This window comes from Mustelus asterias, chromosome 12, assembly GCF_964213995.1.
Source record: "Mustelus asterias chromosome 12, sMusAst1.hap1.1, whole genome shotgun sequence".
NCBI lineage: Eukaryota > Metazoa > Chordata > Chondrichthyes > Carcharhiniformes > Triakidae > Mustelus > Mustelus asterias.
The window spans coordinates 81082264-81103449 of NC_135812.1; the positions used below are offsets into that span (position 1 = coordinate 81082264).

A 21186-nucleotide genomic window follows, 5' to 3' on the forward strand; every position below is an offset into this window, starting at 1 on the left:
TCATCACTCGAGGTTTATTTATGCATAAAAAACATTTACTCCTGCCCTTTGTAGTTCAAATGGTACTTTATCTGATTCTCCAGCTTAAAAGCTCTCCAGAAATAGCATCAATGCTATTGTACAACTGGTTCACAAAGGTACAATTAAAGAAAAGGAAATTCAGATATTCTTCTACAATCTGAGTGCACATCTCAGTTCATGAATCCATCCAACAAAGAATGACTAATCCAGAAGCACAGGCAGGCAAATGTGAAAAGATAATCTGACACTTGAGTATACAATTGCGCAATCGGGAACCTAAGCACTTCTACTGTTAGAACAGTCAATACAAATACTCAAGCTTTATATGTAACACCTATATAATTACTGTTATCAGCAATTTTGCTCTCAGATGTACTTATTTGTATAATTACTACCTAGCTTCAAATACATTGAGATGTCATAATTAAAACAGGTGGAAAAAAGTAAGACAGTGGAGAAAGAAGGAAGAGATCATTTTGTGAAAGCTAGAAATACTCCAGCTCGAATACTTTTCCCAATTTTTCCAGCCAATGCTGGAATAAAGCATTGCCAAATCAGTTAAAAGAGTCTAGTTTAAACACAGCATCCACACCCTTACTCCCCAATTTTAGAACATCCAATACACTGCTACCAATGACCCATTTATCCCCACCAGTGACCCATTTATCCCCCATAACTTCAGCGCAAAAGCAATAATAACCTGATTAACTAATGTAAACAGTTGCATAGTGTTCCACAATTTCCAAGGTTCTTTTGCCAAAGTTAAGGTGGACCAAGCAGGAAACCCTTGCAGAAATTCAATACCTAAATTGAGCCCCAGAAAATGATACTTCTTGCACAAATATATTGCTCTTAATTCCTACAAACTTATAACTGAAGTTCAAGGTCGACTTGGTTATCAACCGCACAAGTTTTTTGACCGGTAACCAATGAACTGCCCAAACAAATCTCACTTTGGATCTGTAGAGAAAATTTCAACAATGTCTCTGGGCTGAACCTAGTCACTCAAAAGTAGTACTTCAACTACTTATGCCCTTAAATACATATCTGATTATGAAATGTAATGCAATTTGTGCCATTAAGACTACTGGATATTAGAGTCTAGTTCTGTTTAAGAAAATAACCTTTAGAAAATGCTCTCATCAACAGTGTGATGGTCATGTGTACAAGGTCACATGCAGCTTACCTTTGTCATGATGATGCCAGCCTCCTGTATAATAATCATGCAGCACTTGAGGTGGTGTCCAAGTTTCCAGTAGGTAGTCTACTTTGTGCTGTTTGCGCCATGTCAAAGACTGGCATAGAAGCTCTCTTGCTTTATCTATATTGAAGTCGCGTGCTCTTAAGAACCGCAGGATATGCTCATCTTTCGGGATCTGTAAAAATAATTACATTTATCTAAGCGGAAGAAGCCAGTAATTTTTCTATTGTTGGAATGCAAACATACTGAAATTCTACTTTGTGCAACCGTTTGAAAAATTGTATTAGCCATTCCCTTGAACATGTCACCAATGTTTATTTTGCCAATTACCTTAAATTTGCATGGTCTTGCTGTCGATCCTTCCACCAATGGGAAGAATTTACCCATGTACTGTGTCCAGACCCCTTGATTTTGAACACCTCTGTCAAATTCCCCCTCAACCTTCTCTTCTCCAAGGAAAACCATGCCAACTTTTCCAAGCTATGTAACCGAAGTTCCTCATCTCTGGAACCATTCATGAATCTTTTCTGAACTCTCTGTAATATCTTCAGTGTGTCAGCCATGACTCGTTAGCAGCACATTCCCCGCTGAGACAGAGGTGGTAGGCTCAAGTCCCACTACAGGGCTTGAGCAAAGTGTCAAGGCTGATACTGCAGTGCAGTAATGAGGGTGTGCTACCCAGTCGGAGGTACCATCTTTCAGATGAGACTTAAAACCAAGGCTCTGTCTGCCCTCTGAGAAGAAAATAAAGATTGAATGGTACTATTTTGAAGGAGAGTCAGGGAGTTATCCCTAATGTCCTAGCCAACATTTATCAAGCAATCAACAAGGTGAGGCAAAGTAATTTGCAACCTTGCTGTTGCAGCTGATCATTGTTGTTGTACCCTTACCTTGCCTTTATGTGCTTCCTGGAGCCGCGATCGAAGCCGAATGAGACAGCTCTCCTGCAGTGGTGTCAAGTCACCCAAATAACGCTCAATGTAATCAGCATCTAGTTTATCTAAAACACAATAAAAGTTTAAAATTATACATAATTTGAAGCATTTTATCCTCTTTCACCTGAAACTCCAGTACAGTTAACTTAATGTTAATATGTATTTGAGATCAATGAAAGCAATGTATTTTTATACTTTGCACCAGCCTTTTTATATCCAGCATATTAACAAAAATATTTATTTCAAGGACACTATAATGAAATATTATGTACATTTCTCAATCCGGCCCTTAAAATATTTATAGTCAAATATATCACTGTTTCTTATTCCAGAGCCTGGTGTGCATAACATATTTTCAGACTATGCAATGATTCTATAAACATGGAAAAAGGAAGATGCAGTTCTGCAGTTGAGAAAATGAATGCTCTAAAACATTTACCATCTGGTGTTCCTGAAAGAGAGTCAGGTGAATTATTGGAACTGGTAGTCAAGTCCTTGTTGACATGTTCATCCTTTACAACAGCATCTCCACGGCCAGGAATAGCCACTGCTGGAGATGAGGTCAGCTTCGGAACAGGGATTGCCTTTTCTACGTTAGTGGTGGCCATTGGTGTCCATCGTGGTACATGGATAATTCCCTCTTCCTCCAATTGTTTTAGGTAATATTCAATTATTTCTTTCCCCTGTCAGAAATAAAAACGTAGCTCATAGCAATTGAAATACTGAAAAATAATGTACAAAATCCCAACAATTAAACACTTGTGCATGGTGGAATTTAAGTCAGTCAGAAGGGAACTTAGTGTAGTAATAATAACAGAAGATATTACTGATCATTAATCATTTTTTGATGCCAGTATTTTCTCTATTTCATTCGTTATGTCATGAAGATGTCATTTATGCCAAATAATGGTTTTAAGTCACCGGCTGAAAACTTGAATTGAACTTTTAAAAACAAACTTTTCCAAAGACAGATTAAAGATGACTTGAACTCTTGGCAAAAGATGATTACCCCAATTTGTATTACTACACATTCCAAATTATTGGTACGGAGATGGTATATCTGCAAACCCCAAAGACAATGACTTCAGGGATGTTTGAAGGACGCGCATCGCCTGTCCCATTAACAAAACATCTGTGGAAATCACCTGAGGTATTCAACTGTTGCAGCCCGGCCATTAAATCTAATCACTTACAAAATGGGACTCTGGCTAAGGCAGCTTTCCATACATGAGCAAATCAAGTTAGCCTTGGAATACATGGTAATGACCTTATTTGGATTCCCCCTAATGGTTGGTGAAGGATAGTCACATGACAAATGTTTCAGTACAAGCTTTCTCAGCAGAACCAAGGACAAGCAGCTGAGAGAAAAGACGCGAAAAGGTGTCCCCTTCTGCCTCCTCCTCTCTCGCCAACCCACCTGGCAAACTTTGAACCCAATTTACTGACTGCGACCACCAGGGATGCAAATAGAGACTTCTTGAAAGAAATTCAGTTCAGCATGACAGTCTCCAGAAGAACAACTAAATCAGCCATCCAAAACTTTAAATCGGGACCACTGAAGGAAAGGTGACTCAAACTACAGACTATATATTCTATTTCAATTTTTTTGGACTCTAATTTGGTCAACCTATCCTCACCCACTCTGTTTGTGTAGTGTGCGAATGCATGTGCACAAAAGTTGGAATGCATTTTAATATTTTACTTGTTAAACTCAAAAAAAAACTCCTGCCCAATTAGTTCTCTAGTGATCAGCGTGTAAACAGTACTCACTAAATTTCAGGTAGCATGATGGCACAGTGGCTAGCACTGCTGCCTCAGTGCCAGAGACCTGGATTCGATTCCGGCCTTGGGTGACTGTGTGTGGAGTTTGCACATTCTCCCATACCGGAATTTTACTGGCACGCCTGCCCTGGAATTAGGACAGGCGAGGCTTGCAGAACGGAATTCTCCGTTGGCCTTGGGTGGGATTTTACGAGCCTTGTCTGAGCACCAGTGTCTGCATGCTCCAGTTTCCACCCACAGTCCAAAGATGTGCGGGTTAGGTTGAATGGCCATACTAAATTGACCGTTAGTGTCGGAGGATTAGCAGGGTAAATATGTGGAGTTAGGTCATAGGGCCTGGGTGGGATTATTATCAATGATGTCTTGATGGGCCGAATGGCCTCCTTCTGCACTGTAGGGATTCTAAGATTCTAAATTGGCAAGTGAACCCTTTTCCAAACAAAAAACTTGTGGTCAAACATGGAAACAAAAGAGCAGGATGCAATATGACCCCTCCTCCTCTGGTTATAACAGTGAAAATATGATTAAAAATTCAGTCCTTCAAGGGAACCTTTCTGTATAATTATTTTAGAGACATGCTCACCCTAAGAATACAAGAAATAGTAGCATGGGTAGGCTATTTGGCCCTTTAAGCTTGCTCCAACATTCAGTAAGATCATGGTGGATCTTCTCCTAAACACCGCCTGCCTGCATTATCCCCATTCCTTTAATTTCAACATGGATGTCATCCATAATGGTGAAAGACAATTAGTTACACTAACTTGAGGTAGATAGTCAAGGAATGATTTATGGTCAGAAAGAAAATTTATCAACAGGAACAAGTTGGTCATTTGTTAATAGTTCTAGAAAACTGAGCAGAAGCCAAGAGCCTTCTGATTGTAGAGATTAGGAAATCTCAGCAGAAAACTTTCCACCTTTTGGTGGCAATTCATGAAGCATTCGTTACACAAATTGTTGCAGGTGAGCTGACGTATGAAGAGGAACATTACAAGCTTGTATATAAAAAGTAGTTACAATGGAAAGGATTTAGACACCTAACTCCACAATAAAACTCCACAAAATTAAAAGCAAATCAAAATAAGAACTAATGTGGGCAATTAGAAACCATCCACTGTACTTGCATTAAAGCTGATTTTTAAATTATCAGCAACATTTGCAATATTAGCAGCCTGACAGATTTTACTGAACCTTGTTGTAAATTACCATAAAACCTGATCCACAATAAATATTCCTGCTTTCAGGTATTTTCAACCTGATCAGGTGGCTCTTGCATTATGAACATAGGTATAATACTTCCAATCAATAAACATAAAACCATTGTTAGAAACACAAGAGCTAGTCTGTCTGAAGTATCTGCAGTGAAAACTAAAATGTCCTATTGTTCACATACCTTTTTGATGCTGCTGGCATACTGCTTCATTGCTATTTTTTCAACAGTGCTTTCAAATCCAAAAAAGGACTTGATATCAAGACTTGCTGACTGCTCGAAGCAGGTCCAATCTTCATTTTCTTGGTGAACCTTGAGATACAGAAGAAAAATCAGGCACAGTTCTTATTTTTAACAGTTCTAAATAATGGACGCAACATTATTTGACTTCATTTATTTTTTTGAACTAGTCTTTCATAAAGCACAATCCTGCAGTTTCAAGGTTTAATATTTCCAAGCATAACTGAAATGTTGAACAATGCTAGAGTTCTTTGGTTATTGATGGTTCCTTTGGTAATTTTACTTTTTAGAATTTGAGAGTTGAAGAACAATAAAATCAATGATAGGAAGTGGGAAGTCAGAGTCAAGAGTCATTATGGCGCAGGAGGTCGTCATTTGACCCATCAAGTCCATACCAGTTCTCAATCCAGTTAGCATTATTTTAATGTTCTAGCCCTGTAGCCCTGAAAATTTATTTCTCTAAAATGTTGATTGAATTTCCTTTCGAAATCGTTGATCATCTCTGCTTATATCACCCTAGTAAGAAGTCTCACAGCACCAGGTTAAAGTCCAACAGGTTTATTTGGTAGCACGAGCTTTCGGAGCGCTGCTCCTTCGTCAGGTGTGTTAACCTAGTAGGCAGCGGGTTTTAGGTCATTACCAGTTGTATTATATAAAGGTTCTTCTCAAATTCTCACTGCACCTCTTGCCAAAAACCTTATATCGGTGTCTCATAGCCCTTGTATAGTCAGCAAATAAAGTTAAAATAGGCAAATATATGGGCAAAACAACTGAAAAGCAGCAAATACGAAATGTTAAGTTTTGACATTTTGTTAAATTCAATCTATGGAAATGGTGTACTTCAGTCATGTATGCATTAACATAGTAATACAAACAATTCTTCATAGAGCTGCATTTTTACTGCAATATTAATATTGTTTCAACTTTACGGTTTGAATTGAAAAGTTAAAACTGGTGGGAGAGTTTCATTTGCTGGAACTATCAGCAGCTAAGAGGTCAAGTTTAGAGCTAAACTTTCACAATTTAACATCTACAGGACCATACATAGAGAAACATACAAAATATAAGTTATAGAGGGGATTAACATTTAATATTACAGGATATTGATAATTAAAAAGCCAAATTCATTTACCTGCTATGTTACAGATTATTGGTGCACTGGTGAAAAGGACAAATCTTTGAAAAAAAAGTTTCATTCCTTAAGCATATTCCAAATCCGTAAATTTTCACTTTTTGATCCTTTTAACCTGCTGACTTCCTTGCCCCCATTACAATTCAATTTGCACTGAGGTTAGCAGTATTTGCTTTTATTTCCTGTAACACTCTTCAGAATGGATAATGAATGAGCAGCCACTGAACTGTGCAGAAGCATTTGTTTGCGACTTATCCATTATGCATTCTGTACCATAAGTGAAAGAACTCTGCAATTCATATAAAGCATGCACGTATTTGCTATGGAGCACAACTATAATTTGAATTTAAACATCAATAACTGGACTGAATCTAAAGGATAATAGAACTGATGAGACAAAATATACATTCATCAGATCGCTTTTGCATGGTTTTACAAGTTCTTCAGCTATGAAAACCTTGCTTTTGTTCTGAATTCCTCCATTGCCTGAATTTCTTTTGGCTTCAGAGTTTATTTTTAAGTTAATTAGATTTAAAATTTTTGTAATTGATAACGTACTGTGTAACAGCAGAATTCATTGATAACAACTCTGTTAGCAAAGGTTTCATTGTGGGCTTCGATCTTCAATGTTCTCTCCCGCCTGTTCAAGGAGTTCTTCTGAATGAAGTAGATGTAATCAACACCTGCAATCTGGATAACATTTATGACAGATGAATTTGTATCATCCTGAAGCATAATTGTGGCAGCAAATGCCTCATGGTGATAGCAATCAATGTATCACAAGTCACGCAGCACATTAACATGGATAACTGTATTCATAACGAAAACAGTTGTGCATGCTGTTTATTTGGTCCTCCGGGCATTTCAAACAAAAATAACAATATGAACAACACTCAAATAACTTCAGGGTCAAGAAAATGTTCAAAACACCACTGGAAAGAAGTGTGCATCAACCTGTAAGTGCAATCAACTAAGCGGAAACATTTCAAAAATCAATGCTATGTGCTTTTTTGCAGTACAAGTTTAATGCAACACTCCCGTTAGAGATCAAGTAAACTCGATTTGTTAGAAAACAATCCAATGTCTGATGACAGGATATCACTTTCAAGTTTAGGCAAAACCAAAACAGGTCTTACGGAATTTGAGATTGGGATAGAATGTACACAATAACACTCGGTTAAGAATCTTTACTAGATCTATTGCTGCCCAGCAGATACATTAATGTTTCGATATAAAAACAGCCAATTTGACCCAAACAGAGTGCTTTGGCATTTACCTTCCATACTAGTTTATCACTACTTAGCCTATTCTTAGAAGCAGCTGTCTTAAATCACCAACTCAAAATGAATTCCATGTCCTCATACCTCTGAGCAAAGAAGTATTTCCAGCCCTCCATTTTAAATCTCTCGCATTTAATCTTATATTTAAAGCTCCTTGTCTCGACTCATCAGAGAAACATGACAACTTTCCCCACCCCACCCCCATCTAATCCTTTCATCATTTTAAATAATTCTATCATTCCATTGTTTTTCTAATGAAAAAAGGTGAAAAGCATTGTATAGCAAGCTTTCAACATCCTTTACATACTCGATTGGGCATCATAGAATCATAGAAACCCTACAGTGCAGAAAGAGGCCATTCGGCCCATCGAGTCTGCACCGACCACAATCCCACCCAGCCCTATCCCATATCCCCACATATTTACACGCTAATCCCTCTAATCTACGCATGCCGGGACACTAAGGAGCAATTTAGCATGGCCAATTAACCTAACCCGCACATCTTTGGACATCATCTGAGTCTTTAGAATGTTTCCAGTGCACAAACTCCCAGGGTGTAAGCATGCCCTCCTGTAGGATTATTACAGCCGTGAAATACAGACCTCTAAATGGCACAGTAACAGGAGGTAAAACCTGAGCACAAGATTTGTAATGCAATGGGACCAGCAGTTTATGGTAATGATAATTTTCACTTGTTATATATCAGCTGGGGCTCTTTTCTGTCATAGTCTAACATTTAAGATATTAAGGAAGCAAATCATGGTTATTGCAGCCTCCCCCCCAAACTCCCTGATCTATCACTATGGTGCTAAAGTGATTTGACAATGAGGGGAAATCTGTGTTAGTCCTTCCTTCCAGTCGAACTGGCTGAATCTTCCCCGTAAAAGGAAGAGGGGGCAGAATTACATATCCAGGGCATATCAGTTAACTGAGCAATGGTTCAAGCATTCGTGGAATCATAGAATCCCTACAGTACAGAAGGAGGCCATTTGGCCCATCACGTCTGCACTGTCTCTCAGAGTGTCTTACCCAGGCCCTCTTCCCTGCCCTATGCCCATCAGCCTTTGACAAGGTACTGCATGATAGGTTGTTACACAAGGTTAAATCTCACGGGATCCAGGGTGAGGTATCTAAATGGATACAAAATTGGCTTCTTGACAGAAGCCAGAGGGTGGTTGTAGAGAATTGTTTTTCAAACTGGAGGCCTGTGACCAGCGGTGTGCCTCAGGGATCAGTGCTGGGTCCACTGTTATTTGTCACTTACATTAATGATTTGGATGAGAATATAGGAGGCATGGTTAGTAAGTTTGCAGATGACACTAAGATTGGTGGCATTGTGGACAGTGAAGAAAGTTACCTCCAACTGCAATGGGATCTTGATCAATTGGGCCAGTGAGCTGACGAATGGCAGATGGAGTTTAATTTAGACAAATGCGAGGTGATGCATTTTGGTAGATTGAACCAGGGCAGGACTTACTCAGTTAATGGTAGGGCATTGGGGAGAGTACCAGAACAAAAAGATCTAGGGGTACATGTTCATAGCTCCTTGAAAGTGGAGTCACAGGTGGACAGAGTTGTGAAGGTGGTATCCGGCATGCTTGGTTTCATTGGTCAGAACATTGAATACAGGAGTTGGAATGTCTTGTTGAAGTTGTACAAGACATTGGTAAGGCCACACTTGGAATACTGTGTGCAATTCTGGTCACCTTATTATAGAAAGGATATTATTAAACTAGAAAGAGTGCAGAAAAGATTTACTAGGATGCGACCGGGACTTGATGGATTGAGTTATAAGGAGAGGCTGGATAGACTGGGACTTTTTTCTCTGGAGCATAGGAGGCTGAGGGGTGATCTTATAGAGGTCTATAAAATAATGAGGGGCACAGATCAGCTAGATAGTCAATATCTTTTCCCGAAGGTAGGGGAGTCTAAAACTAGAGGGCATAGGTTTAAGGTGAGAGGGGAGAGATACAAAAGTGTCCAGTGGGGCAATGTTTTCACACAGAGGGTGGCGAGTGTCTGGAACAAGCTGCCAGAGGTAGTAGAGGCGGGTACAATTTTGTCTTTTACATAGAACATAGAAATAATACAGCACAAACAGGCCCTTCGGCCCACAAGTTGCACCGGTCATGTCCCTACTTACCTAGGCTTATATATAGGCTTACCTATAACCCTCAATCCTATTAAGTACCATGTACTCATCCAGAAATCTCTTAAAAGACCCTATCGAGTTTGCCTCCACCACCACTGACGGCAGCCGATTCCACTCGCCCACCACCCTCTGAGTGAAAAACTTACCTCGGACATCTCCTCTGTACCTACTCCTTAGCACCTTAAACCTGTGTCCTCTCGTAGCAGCCATTTCAGCCCTGGGAAAAAGCCTCCGAGAATCCACCCGATCTATACCTCTCAACATCTTGTACACCTCTATCAGGTCATCTCTCATCCTTCGTCTCTCCAAGGAGAAAAGACCGAGCTCCCTCAACCTATCCTCATAAGGCATGCCAACCAATCCAGGCAACATCCTTGTAAATCTTCTCTGCACCCTTTCAATCATTTCCACATCCCTCCTGTAATGAGGTGACCAGAACTGAGCACAGTACTCCAAGTGGGGTCTGACGAGGGTCTTATAAAGCTGCATCATTATCTCCTGACTCCTAAACTCAATCCCTCGATTGATGAAGGCCAGCACACCATACGCCTTCTTAACCACCTCCTCTACCTGCGAGGCCGATTTAAGAGTCCTATGGACCCGGACCCCAAGGTCCTTCTGATCCTCTACACTGCTAAGAGTCTTATCCTTGATATTATACTCCTTCATCTCACTTGACCTGCCAAAATGAACCACTACACATTTATCAGGGTTGAAGTCCATCTGCCACTTCTCCGCATAGTCTTGTATCCTATCTATGTCACGCTGCAGCTTCTGACATCCCTCCAAACTATCCACACCACCAACCTTCGTGTCGTTGGCAAACTTACCAACCCATCCCTCCACTTCCTCATCCAGGTCATTTATGAAAATGACAAACAGCAAGGTTCCCAGAACAGATCCCTGGGGCACTCCACTGGTGACTGACCTCCATTCAGAAAAAGACCCATCTACAACCACTCTCTGCCTTCTGCAGGCAAGCCAGTTCTGGATCCACAAGGCAACAGCCCCTTGGATCCCATGCCCTCTCACTTTCTCGAGAAGTCTTGTATGGGGGACCTCATCGAACGCCTTGCTGAAGTCCATGCAAACCACATCTACCGCTTTTCCTTCGTCAATGTGTTTAGTCACATTTTCAAAGAACTCCACCAGGCTCATAAGGCACGATTTGCCTTTGGCAAAGTCGTGCTGCCTACTTTTGAGCATACTAAACTTCTCAAAATGTTCATAAATCCTGTCCCTCAGGATCTTCTCCATCAGCTTACCAACCACTGAGGTTAGACTCACCGGTCTGTAATTTCCTGGGTTATCCCTATTCCCTTTCTTGAATATAGGAACCACATCCGCAATCCTCCAATCCTCCAGAACCTCTCCCGTCTCCATCGACGACGCAAAGATCATCGCCAGAGGCTCTGCAATCTCTTCCCTCGCCTCCCACAGTAACCTGGGGTACATCCCATCCGGTCCCGGCAACTTATCTATCTTGATGCTATTCAAAATTTCCAACACATCCTCTTTCTTAATGTCCACATACTCAATCTTTTCAGCCCACCTCAATCCTGTAGTACAACCACCCAGGTCTTTTTCCACCGTGAATACCGAGGTAAAATATTCATTAAGCACCTCTGCTATTTCTTCCGGTTCTGTACAGACTTTCTCACCTTCACATTTTATAGGTCCTATTCCTTCACATCTCATCCTTTTACTCTTCACATATTTATAGAATGCCTTAGGGTTCTCCTTAATCTTACCTGCCAAGGCCTTCTCGTGACCCCTTCTGGCTCTAATTTCTTTCTTAAGTCCCTTTTAAAAAGCATTTAGATAGTTATACGGATACGATGGGTATAGAGGGATATGAGCCAAATGCGGCCAATTCGGATTAGCTTAGGGGTTTAAGAAAAAAAAGGTGGCATGGACAAGTTGGGCCGAAGGGCCTGTTTCCATGCTGTCAACCTCTATGACTATAAGCCCACACAATCACCATGGCCAATCCACCTAACTTGCACATCTTTGGACTGTGGGAGGAAACTGGAGCACCTGGAGGAAACCGATTCCAGTTGCTAGAAGCAATTGGACAACTAACCAGTTGGATTTTGGTTTGCTCAAAACTGTAATACTATTGTCTGCCAGCAGATGGTGCTGTTTACAAATCATTTGTGCCATCCTTACGCCAGTCAGCTGGCTTTACAAATGCCTGAGAGCGGGGGCTTAAAAAGACAATGTTTTTGCTTAATTGTAGTAAGAAGTCGAGACAAAATTAACGGTAATGTAATATACATTAAATTTTTTTAAAAGAGTAGAACATTCACAGCATTAATAGCAATGCAAAGCAAAAAAACAAGTGAACAAAAACACATTTTAAAGTTACAAAAATATTCTGTCACAGTGATTAGCACTGTTGTCTCACAGCGCCAGGGACCTGGGTTGGAATCCCGGATTGGGTCACCATCTGTGTAGAGTTTGCACATTCTCCCCGTGTCTGCGTGGGTTTCCTCCGGGTGCTCTGGTTTCCTCCCACAGTCTGAAAGACGTGCTGGTTAGGTGCATTGACCCAAACAGATGCTGGAATGTGGCAACTAGGGGAACTTTCACAGTAACTTCATTGCAGTGTTAATTAGTAAGCTTTACTTGTGACCAATAAATAATAAATAAATGTTAAAACTGATTTCAATTATAGATCATATGTTAATCTATTTAAGTTGTTATTCTACGCCTTGCTGCTCTGCACAAGAATTACTCTTTCCAGAGAGAACAGAGTTCCAGAATTATTTAATTGAACTCTCTTGTTATAAATGATCACCGACATGCACGAACATTTACATTCGTGAACTGATTCCAGTAATCATTTCCGCCTTACCTTTTTCAGTAGTCTTGGGGCATCGACATCCAGTTTGCACCGCCTTTCTAAAACATAAACCGCCTCATCCTCGCTCTTGTATTCACTGGTCATGTCGCTTCCAACAAACATGGGGATTAAGGAGCATGTTGGGAATCGCCTTTCATAAGCCTATGGAAATAGACAATTATTCAAATTATGTTTTCACTGAATACAGGTATTCAATTTTTTACATTACATGAGGAAGTTCGCTACAAGCTCCAGCAAGTGACTTCTGCAAACCAGCTGCACTGTTGTTAGAGTCTAACTTTTCACTTAAATGTCGGTCAGTTCTTCAGTTGGTTACAGAACTGAAATAAGGAATGTTTCTGCAAACCCAAGGGGTGGCTTAAAAAAAAGTAATATAACATGCCAGATGTAGTAGTTTTGAAAAACCAAGGATGAAGTCACCTAATGCTTACATGTTGATTTACCTCATCTTTTACTCTGTATTATGGGCCACAGCTCTTTATCTTACAGTCTTCTTGTTAAGTGTACAGAATAAATAAATACAACTGAACATATACACCCCACTTCCAGCTGAGGAAAAGGAATTTACCTCATTACTAGCCCCATTGAGACTATAGTACAGGCCATCGATTAAACACAATCATAGAACAATACAGCATACAGCAAGGCTGTTTGGTCCATCACGCTCATGCCTGTGCTGGCTGTTTCTCATAGCTATCTAATTAAGCGCATACTCAGCTCTTCCACGACAATCCTGTATTTGATTTTTCTTTTCCTTTCAAGTATTTATTCAATTCTCTTTTGAATGTTGCAGCTACCACAGCGCATCATAGATCACAGCAACCTGGTGTATGAAAGAACGTTTCTCCATGTCACCTGGCTTTTCTTTGACAATCACCTTAAATTTGTGAGTTCTTGTCACTGAGCCGGACACCAGAAACACTTTCTCCCCATTTATCCTGTCAAAGCTATTCATGATATTGAACACCTCTATCAAATCTGCTCTTAACTTCCTCTGCTTCCAAGAGAACAAGGTCAGCTTCCCATCTCTCCACAAAAGTTAATCATCACTGGCAACATTTGATTAAATCTCCTCTGCACCTTCTCACGACCTTAACATCTTTCCCAAAATGATGGCCAGTGAACACAACCATCCAGCTGGGGCTGAATTAATGTTTTATAAAGTTCAGTAAACCTGCCTTGCTATTAATAAAATCATACACTATTTTAGCAGCCTTCTCAACTTGTTCTGCCACCATCAAGATTTTGCACGTTCAACTTTAAGTGTCTCAGTTCCCGCACTCGATTGAAATCGCAAAGAACGACCGAGAGGGCAGGCAAGGGAAGGAGGGTCAATCGGTCAGCCTCCCCCCGCCCCCAGTTGGCCTCCCCCCGCTTGCCTCTCTGTCGAACAAGAGTGGGTGGGGGGGGGGCCAAGGGAGGCTGGCAGAGAGAGAGAAAAAGAGAAACCAATTCTTGATCTGCAGGCCTTTGAGCAGTTGGGGCCCAGGAACTTCTACTTGCATTGGCACACTCCTTCCATTGTCTGAGCCTTATATTACACATGTACTAGTATGAAATGTAGACCTTTTTTTAAAAAATAGGTCAAAATTGGGGTACAACTCCACAGCTGCACACATCTCTGCTTTCTTCCCTAGTGACTCTATTCATGCATAAGCCAAAGCACCGATTGTTCACAGACAGTGAAGGGTGTGATCCTTTCCTCATTCTGCATTCACAATCAGGCACATTCCAGCAATTCTGGATTCTACACTTTTCAGCATCTGTCTACACAAAAAAATGCTCGGAGCAAGGGATTAGGTGAAGCACAGTGACGGAGGAGCAGCTTCCACAGTTTGGACTGTAAGCAGTCGCAGCTCAGGGCTTTTGATCAGCAGGACTTGTGTTAACTCCAGCTTCAAACAGTCTGGATCTGAGTGGGAAAAACAGTAAGAAGTCTCACAACACCAGGTTAAAGTCCAACAGGTTTATTTGGTAGCAAATACCATAAGCTTTCGGAGCACTGCTCCTTTGTCAGATGCTCCATCTGACGAAGGAGCAGTGCTCTGAAAGCTTATGGTATTTGCTACCAAATAAACCTGTTGGACTTTAACCTGGTGTTGTGAGACTTCTTACTGTGTTTACCCCAGTCCAACGTCGGCATCTCCACATCTGAATGGGAATGCAGGACCAGGAGAGGGAAGCTGTGGAAGGGTGAGTCAGGAAACAGGAGATTGCGCAAGAGGGTGGGATGCTACTCCAAAATGGCGTCAAGCTGGTCACGCAGGAAACAATGTCAAAATGAATTGTACGACGTTCAACGAGATTATAGGCCCCATAAACTGGATAAAATTAGAAATGTAACAGACTTTAAGAAAATACAGAGGCAGAGAAAGAGGAAGGGAGAAATAATGAAGGGGAGTTGCGTAATAGGGTGGAAGGAAGGAGCAATTAAATGGCCAAAGGGATCTGATTCAAGGCAAAAGGAAATGTGACAAGGAACAAAAGATGGGTCTAAGGAAGGTGCAAATGGCAACAGATGAAGATGTGGGGTCATTGGTAATGATTTGAAATTACAAAACCAATGTTGAGTTTGTAAACAGCTAAGTGCTTAAAGATTATGCACTGTACCTTCAGTTTCCATTGATCTTCACGTTACAAAAGGCCAGAGTGATGGAAGTGGGAATGAGGAGGAGAACTACACTGACATGTGACCAGAAACACAGCCCTGCTTGTGGACTGAATGATGGTGTTCTGCACAGCAATACCCCAATCTGCATTTGGTCTCCCCAGTGTAACAAACACCCACATTATGAGCAGTAAATACAGTATACTAAATTGAAAGTAGTACAAATATAGCTCTGTAGGACCTGGAATGGTGTATTTGTGGCCCTGAGTAACGCGAATGGAGGTAGAACAGTTTTGGATCTCCTGTGTTTTTGTGGGAAGGGGAGCAAGTGATTGAGGATTGGACCATGGAGGGATACTAAAAGGTGGGATGGCAAATTGTACTTGGTAGTGGCATTACAGTGTAAGTGTTGGAAACTGTGGAGATAATCTTGAGTGTTGCAGCCAGCAGGGTGGAATGTGAGATCAAGAGAAACTCAGGGAAAAGGGTAGACATGAAATCAGAAGTGGAAAATGAGAGAGATACAATCGAGACCCCTGCCGGTCAAGACAGAGGGTAATCCTCAGCTGATGTAAAAAGATATACCGGAAGCAATGGTATGTACGGAAGATGGCAAGATAAGCAGGGACCCATGCTGTGACTATGTTGAACCAGCTAAACGTTTAGTAAACTTCCAAGTTCCCGGTGCTTCTATAAAGGAATAAGTAATCTCAAGTATCCTGATGTTAATTACTACTTCTGCTGAAGTACGAGGAAGAACATGTTCCTAATATAACATCCAAATAATATCCATAACTAAGGTAGAGATCAGGCAAGCTTGTTTACAATGATGTATTCATAAACATTCCAAAGCATTTTAGAGACCAAAAGGAAAGTGAACGTTGAGCCAAAGGTGGGAGAGATTAAGTGGGGTGCCAAAAACTTGAACAAGTAGGTGAGCTTTAAGATTGATCTTAAAAAAGAGAAATTGAGAGTTCACTGACACAAGTACACGGCACGGCCTAAAAGTCTGAAAGCAAGGCTGCCGACATAGCGACAAAGGGTTGGAACACGGGTGTTGAACTAAACACAAAGATGAGAATTTTAATTTAAGGTCATGAGGGATGGTGAGCAAGCTAACTGTGGGGAGAAACTAAATAGAGAGAATAGAATTTTGGCTAAGCTGAAATTTATGGCAGGTGAAAGTCAGGAGTTCAGCCAGCGGAGTACTAAAGTCTAATCTGTGGACCTTGTCTTACATGATATATTATATAACCAATTATAACTTTTTCCAAGTAAGTGAAAACTGCTGAGGTTACAAGCTTTACAACATAATACTACTGTAAATTCAAAATCAAACAACTGCAACATATTCTATATTTTCTTTTCTATTTAATTAACTCATTCACAGCCATTGCACTTTAAAAAAAAATGCCTATTTACGCTATTTAATATTCATAGTTTGTCCTGTCAAATCTGCCTGTCCAAATTCTAATAGAGAACACATTCAAAAATCTGGATATTAACTTCCAGATTTCATAAAATACTGTATCTCCAGATTTTTAAAAGCAGATATTGTAAATTCTATTATATAGTAGTAATAGTTGAAATTTGGTGAAAGAAATACTGCCTTTTCTAACAGAAAATAAGATGAAAAAATTATTCCTCTAGGTGCTCCTTGTGCACTTTATAGTGCATTCAGCCAGCTCTTTCTAAATGATGATTCCTATCTCTGCAGTGCAGCTTCGGGATTTTATTAAATGGTATCTTCTCCCCCAGCAGCTGTGAATCCAATTATTTTCATTTTCAGGGAAATTTAACACAACCCCAAAGTGAATGCAACATTCGTTCCCCTCCGAACTAAAAAATGACAAGCATTCAACAAAGGCTCAGTTGCAAAAACAACTTCCTAATTTTGCCACATTAAAAATTTAGTTCTTTTTTGAGATCAGGTGCCATATGAACACACCACCTTTTTAACTGACATTAGTAATTTAAAAGAAAACATCGTGAAGGATATGTAAATTTTCAAATTCTTCACAGTATCTAGCAGGCTTTGTAATATTTCATTAAAATCACTGTTTCACAAATTAAATTAGTGCATTGCAACTACCAAAAATCCACACATTATTGAAAAATTCATTATTTCCTGAATAAACTCATGCCCGGATCCAAAATATCAGCAGAAAAAGATAAACAAAATATTTTACCAACAGCAGTAACAAATTAGATGTGAAAATTATTGTAGAATATGAAGTCTGATTAGGAACAGCTAGAAACATATCACTGCAACTTGTGTACAAGTATTGTATACTTTCTGAACACCATGTGCCAAATGCATTGCTGGTAACTTCTGAGCTATGATGTGGAGATGCCGGCGTTGGACTGGGGTAAACACAGTAAGAGTTTTAACAACACCAGGTTAAAGTCCAACAGGTTTATTTGGTAGCAAATACCGTTAGCTTTCGGAGCGCTGCTCCTTCGTCAGATGGAGTGGAAATCTGCTCACTTCTGAGCTACCCAGAGAATAAAAAGCTGAATGTTGGACAGTTAACCACCTCAGTTCTGACGTAGATTTGGTTGCTAAAACTTTGCAAACACAATACTCATTCAACTCTTACAGCAAGATGTACTAAAGAGTCCAAATGCTCTATGCAAGAGTGAATCACAAAGCTAATTAAGAAGCTAAGACAGCTATACACCAATACATGAGCAGGAAAAAAATTGCTGAAGTCTTACTATGCCAAACATACAGAACAATGTTTAGGCCACAGTGATGACTGTTGATATAAACAAGCAAAATTATATTATGCAGAAGTATGCCCAACAAAATAGTTCAGGCTTATGTCACAACAGTGACTACATTTCAAAAGTATTTCATTGACTGCAAAATATTTTCGGACCTCATGCTGCGCAATGCATTACAATACACAGAATGTAATGCACAGAAACAGGCCATTTGTTCAAACTAGTCTATGCCAGTGTTTTATGCTCCACATGTGCCTCTTACCACCAAAACTTCTTATACCTTTCTCCCTCATAGAAACATAGAAGATAGGAGCCGGAGGAGGCCATTTGGTCCTTTAAGCCTGCTTCACCATTCACTACGAGCCTGGCTGATAGTCCAACTCTATAGCCTAATCCTGCTTTCTCCCCATAACCTTTGATCCCATTCGCCCCAAGTGCTATATCTAGCCACCTCATCAATATATTCAATGTTTTGGCATCAACTACTTTGTGATAATGAATTCCACACGCTCACCACTCTTTGGGTGAAGAAATGTCTCCTCACCTCCGTCCTAAATGGTCTACCCCGAATCCTCAGACTGTGACCCCTGGTTCTGAACTCCCCCACCATCGGAATATCCTCCCTGCATCTACCCTGTCTGGTCCTGTTAGACTTTTATAAGTCTCTACGCGTTCTCCCCTCATTCGTCTGAACTCCAGCGAAAACAATCCTAACCTAGTCAATCTCTCCTCATACATTAGTCCTGCCAGCCCCAGAATCAGGCTGATAAACCTTTGTGCACTCTGCCTCATGCTCTTGTACATCTATGTTATTCATTCCAATTACAAATGCAGCTTTCTTTCCTGTGTGGTTGGAGATGCAGGGGATCATGACTTGCCAATATTATTTCCAATGAATAGCGTTAGGGAAAACGATCAATCCAAAATGCTCATGTCTGAAAATGCTACTGAGATCAAAGTTTTGGCACACTCACAGGAGCTGAAATTTATTCCACATAATAAGATCTAGGAATCTTATAAGGAATAAGACTTTGAACTGATACTGCCGTTAAAATAGCACAGTATAAAACTACATCAATTATTTACTCATTCCAAGGAGGTGGCGGGGGGTCAAAGAAAGAGAAGCGGATTAACCAAAAATATGTTCCATTCCCCAACATCTTTCATTTTGATGAGTATATATAAAAGGACTAATTATAAGAGAAGCTTAGTGAACTACAACATAAACCCCTAGCTCCACAAGGACTCAATTCCCCCATGCAATTGAGTTGCTAATTGTAGCTGTGTCACTGTGGAAAAGCACACAATAAAGGCTAAGCAGTTCCCCACCTGGGGGAAAACCAGAGGAAACATTAGGCTCTGATGAATATCTCCAAGCACCTGTGTACCTCTGCATCAGTGGCAGCTCAAGACCAGAGCATATGACAGTTAACCAGGGAATAAAATAAGTTTCAAAAATGCATTATTTGTCTAAAAAAGTAGAACTTAAACATTTATACATGAATATAAAAATGAAAGTTGTTAACTATGAATCTACCAGTGCAGTGCTAGACTGCTGCTCCTAGCTAATATAATACTTCTTTCAGATCAGAGTACACTATTGCCTCTATGCATGGCAGCACCACCATATTAATTTGTATAACAAGCTACTGCACATTAAAACACACTGAAAATGAAGTATTTCTCCAATATAAAAACTAGCATCAAAGATGCACAGGTTGTATTTTCCAGCTACTGATTGTGAAAATCCAGATTAATAGCATCAACAGGATACAATATTTGCAATAAACATGATGAAATTACTCAGCTTTGGAAACTAAAAGAATGAACCGATTCTAGATTTAGTTTGCATGATCGTGCTAAGTGCTTTATACTACACGGGCAAAATACTGGGGATGCTGGAAATTTGGTTTAGGCATTTGAAGGGCTGAGGAGAAAAATCCTTACGAGATGATTTTTAGCCAATCATGTATGAACACTTTCCAAGTTATTCCCATCTCCAAAGTGGATAAGAGGGGAAATGAAGCTTGAAAACACAAATGGAGAAAAGGAAAAATCAGATTGTCATGAAATGTACAACACAGAAAAGGCTTTTCAACCCAACTGGTCTATGCCAGTGCTTCCATATAAATCTTTTGCCACTCTACTCCATCCAACCCTATCCCTCTATCCCTTTTTCCCACAAATGTTTATCTAGTTTCCTGTTTGATGCATCTATGCTGGTAGCCTCAACTACTCCTTGTATCAGATGATAACATTTTAATTAATAAAGATGGCAAGAAAACATATGTTGCTTGTTTGAGTTTATTCCAATAATTAGTTTTAAAGGATTCAAGATATTCTCAATGCTCCAGTTGTGTTTTTAACCATTAAATAATTACCAGCATCTGCATGCAAATTGAAAATGTACTAAACCAGTTTGACCTGGAAGACCAGTATTTTCCTGAAACGACAAGGACTCGAGGATTGAAATACAATATACTATGAAAGTACTTACATAAATTTTAAAAGTTTTGATCTCCAGATTTAACCAGCTAAAATGGCAGCCCATCATAAGCGAAAGCAGGTTTTAAAAAAACACATCTAGCAGTGCTGAAGAATTCAATTTTCTTCTTTTTGAAAATAGAATATAAAGTATAAACAAAAACATAGCAGTGGTGCAGAACAGTATACTAACTCTACAACCCTGATATTCTTCTTGCTAAACTCCCCAAAAATACCATCCGAGTCTCAAGTCAGTTTCTGTTTCACAGTGCCAATGGCAGCCTTCCATCTCATAAGATGATGGTTTCCACCATGATGGTCAACTCTGTCTTGAGCATCGTCTGGTGTAATTCAGGAGCCCTACTCTGGCACAGCAGTCCCTGCCCATTTGTTGCAGAGGGAGACAGTGGACTGAGAAGGTGCACTGTTTTCTGCTCTCCATTTCCTCGGAGTCCTCTTCTTGGCCAGCTGAGATATTCATTTCTGCTCACCTCATCTTGGTGTGATGAATTCCATCTACTCATTGAGGAAAGACACCAAGCTCCAAGTAT

At 40.1% G+C, this 21186-nt stretch overlaps 1 protein-coding gene across 1 annotated transcript in view; it reads right to left on the reverse strand.

Moving 5' to 3' along the window:
* The window catches only part of LOC144501621 (SEC14-like protein 1), a 46627-nt gene that overhangs the window by 13816 nt on the left and 11625 nt on the right, over window positions 1-21186 (reverse strand). Inside the window, exons 2-7 of the mRNA XM_078225513.1 lie at window positions 12808-12957; window positions 7077-7208; window positions 5330-5458; window positions 2597-2840; window positions 2113-2222; window positions 1208-1397 (exon numbers count right to left, since the gene is read on the reverse strand). Of these exons, the coding sequence (XP_078081639.1) occupies window positions 1208-1397; window positions 2113-2222; window positions 2597-2840; window positions 5330-5458; window positions 7077-7208; window positions 12808-12957 (955 nt within the window). The remainder of the gene's footprint in view (window positions 1-1207; window positions 1398-2112; window positions 2223-2596; window positions 2841-5329; window positions 5459-7076; window positions 7209-12807; window positions 12958-21186) is intronic.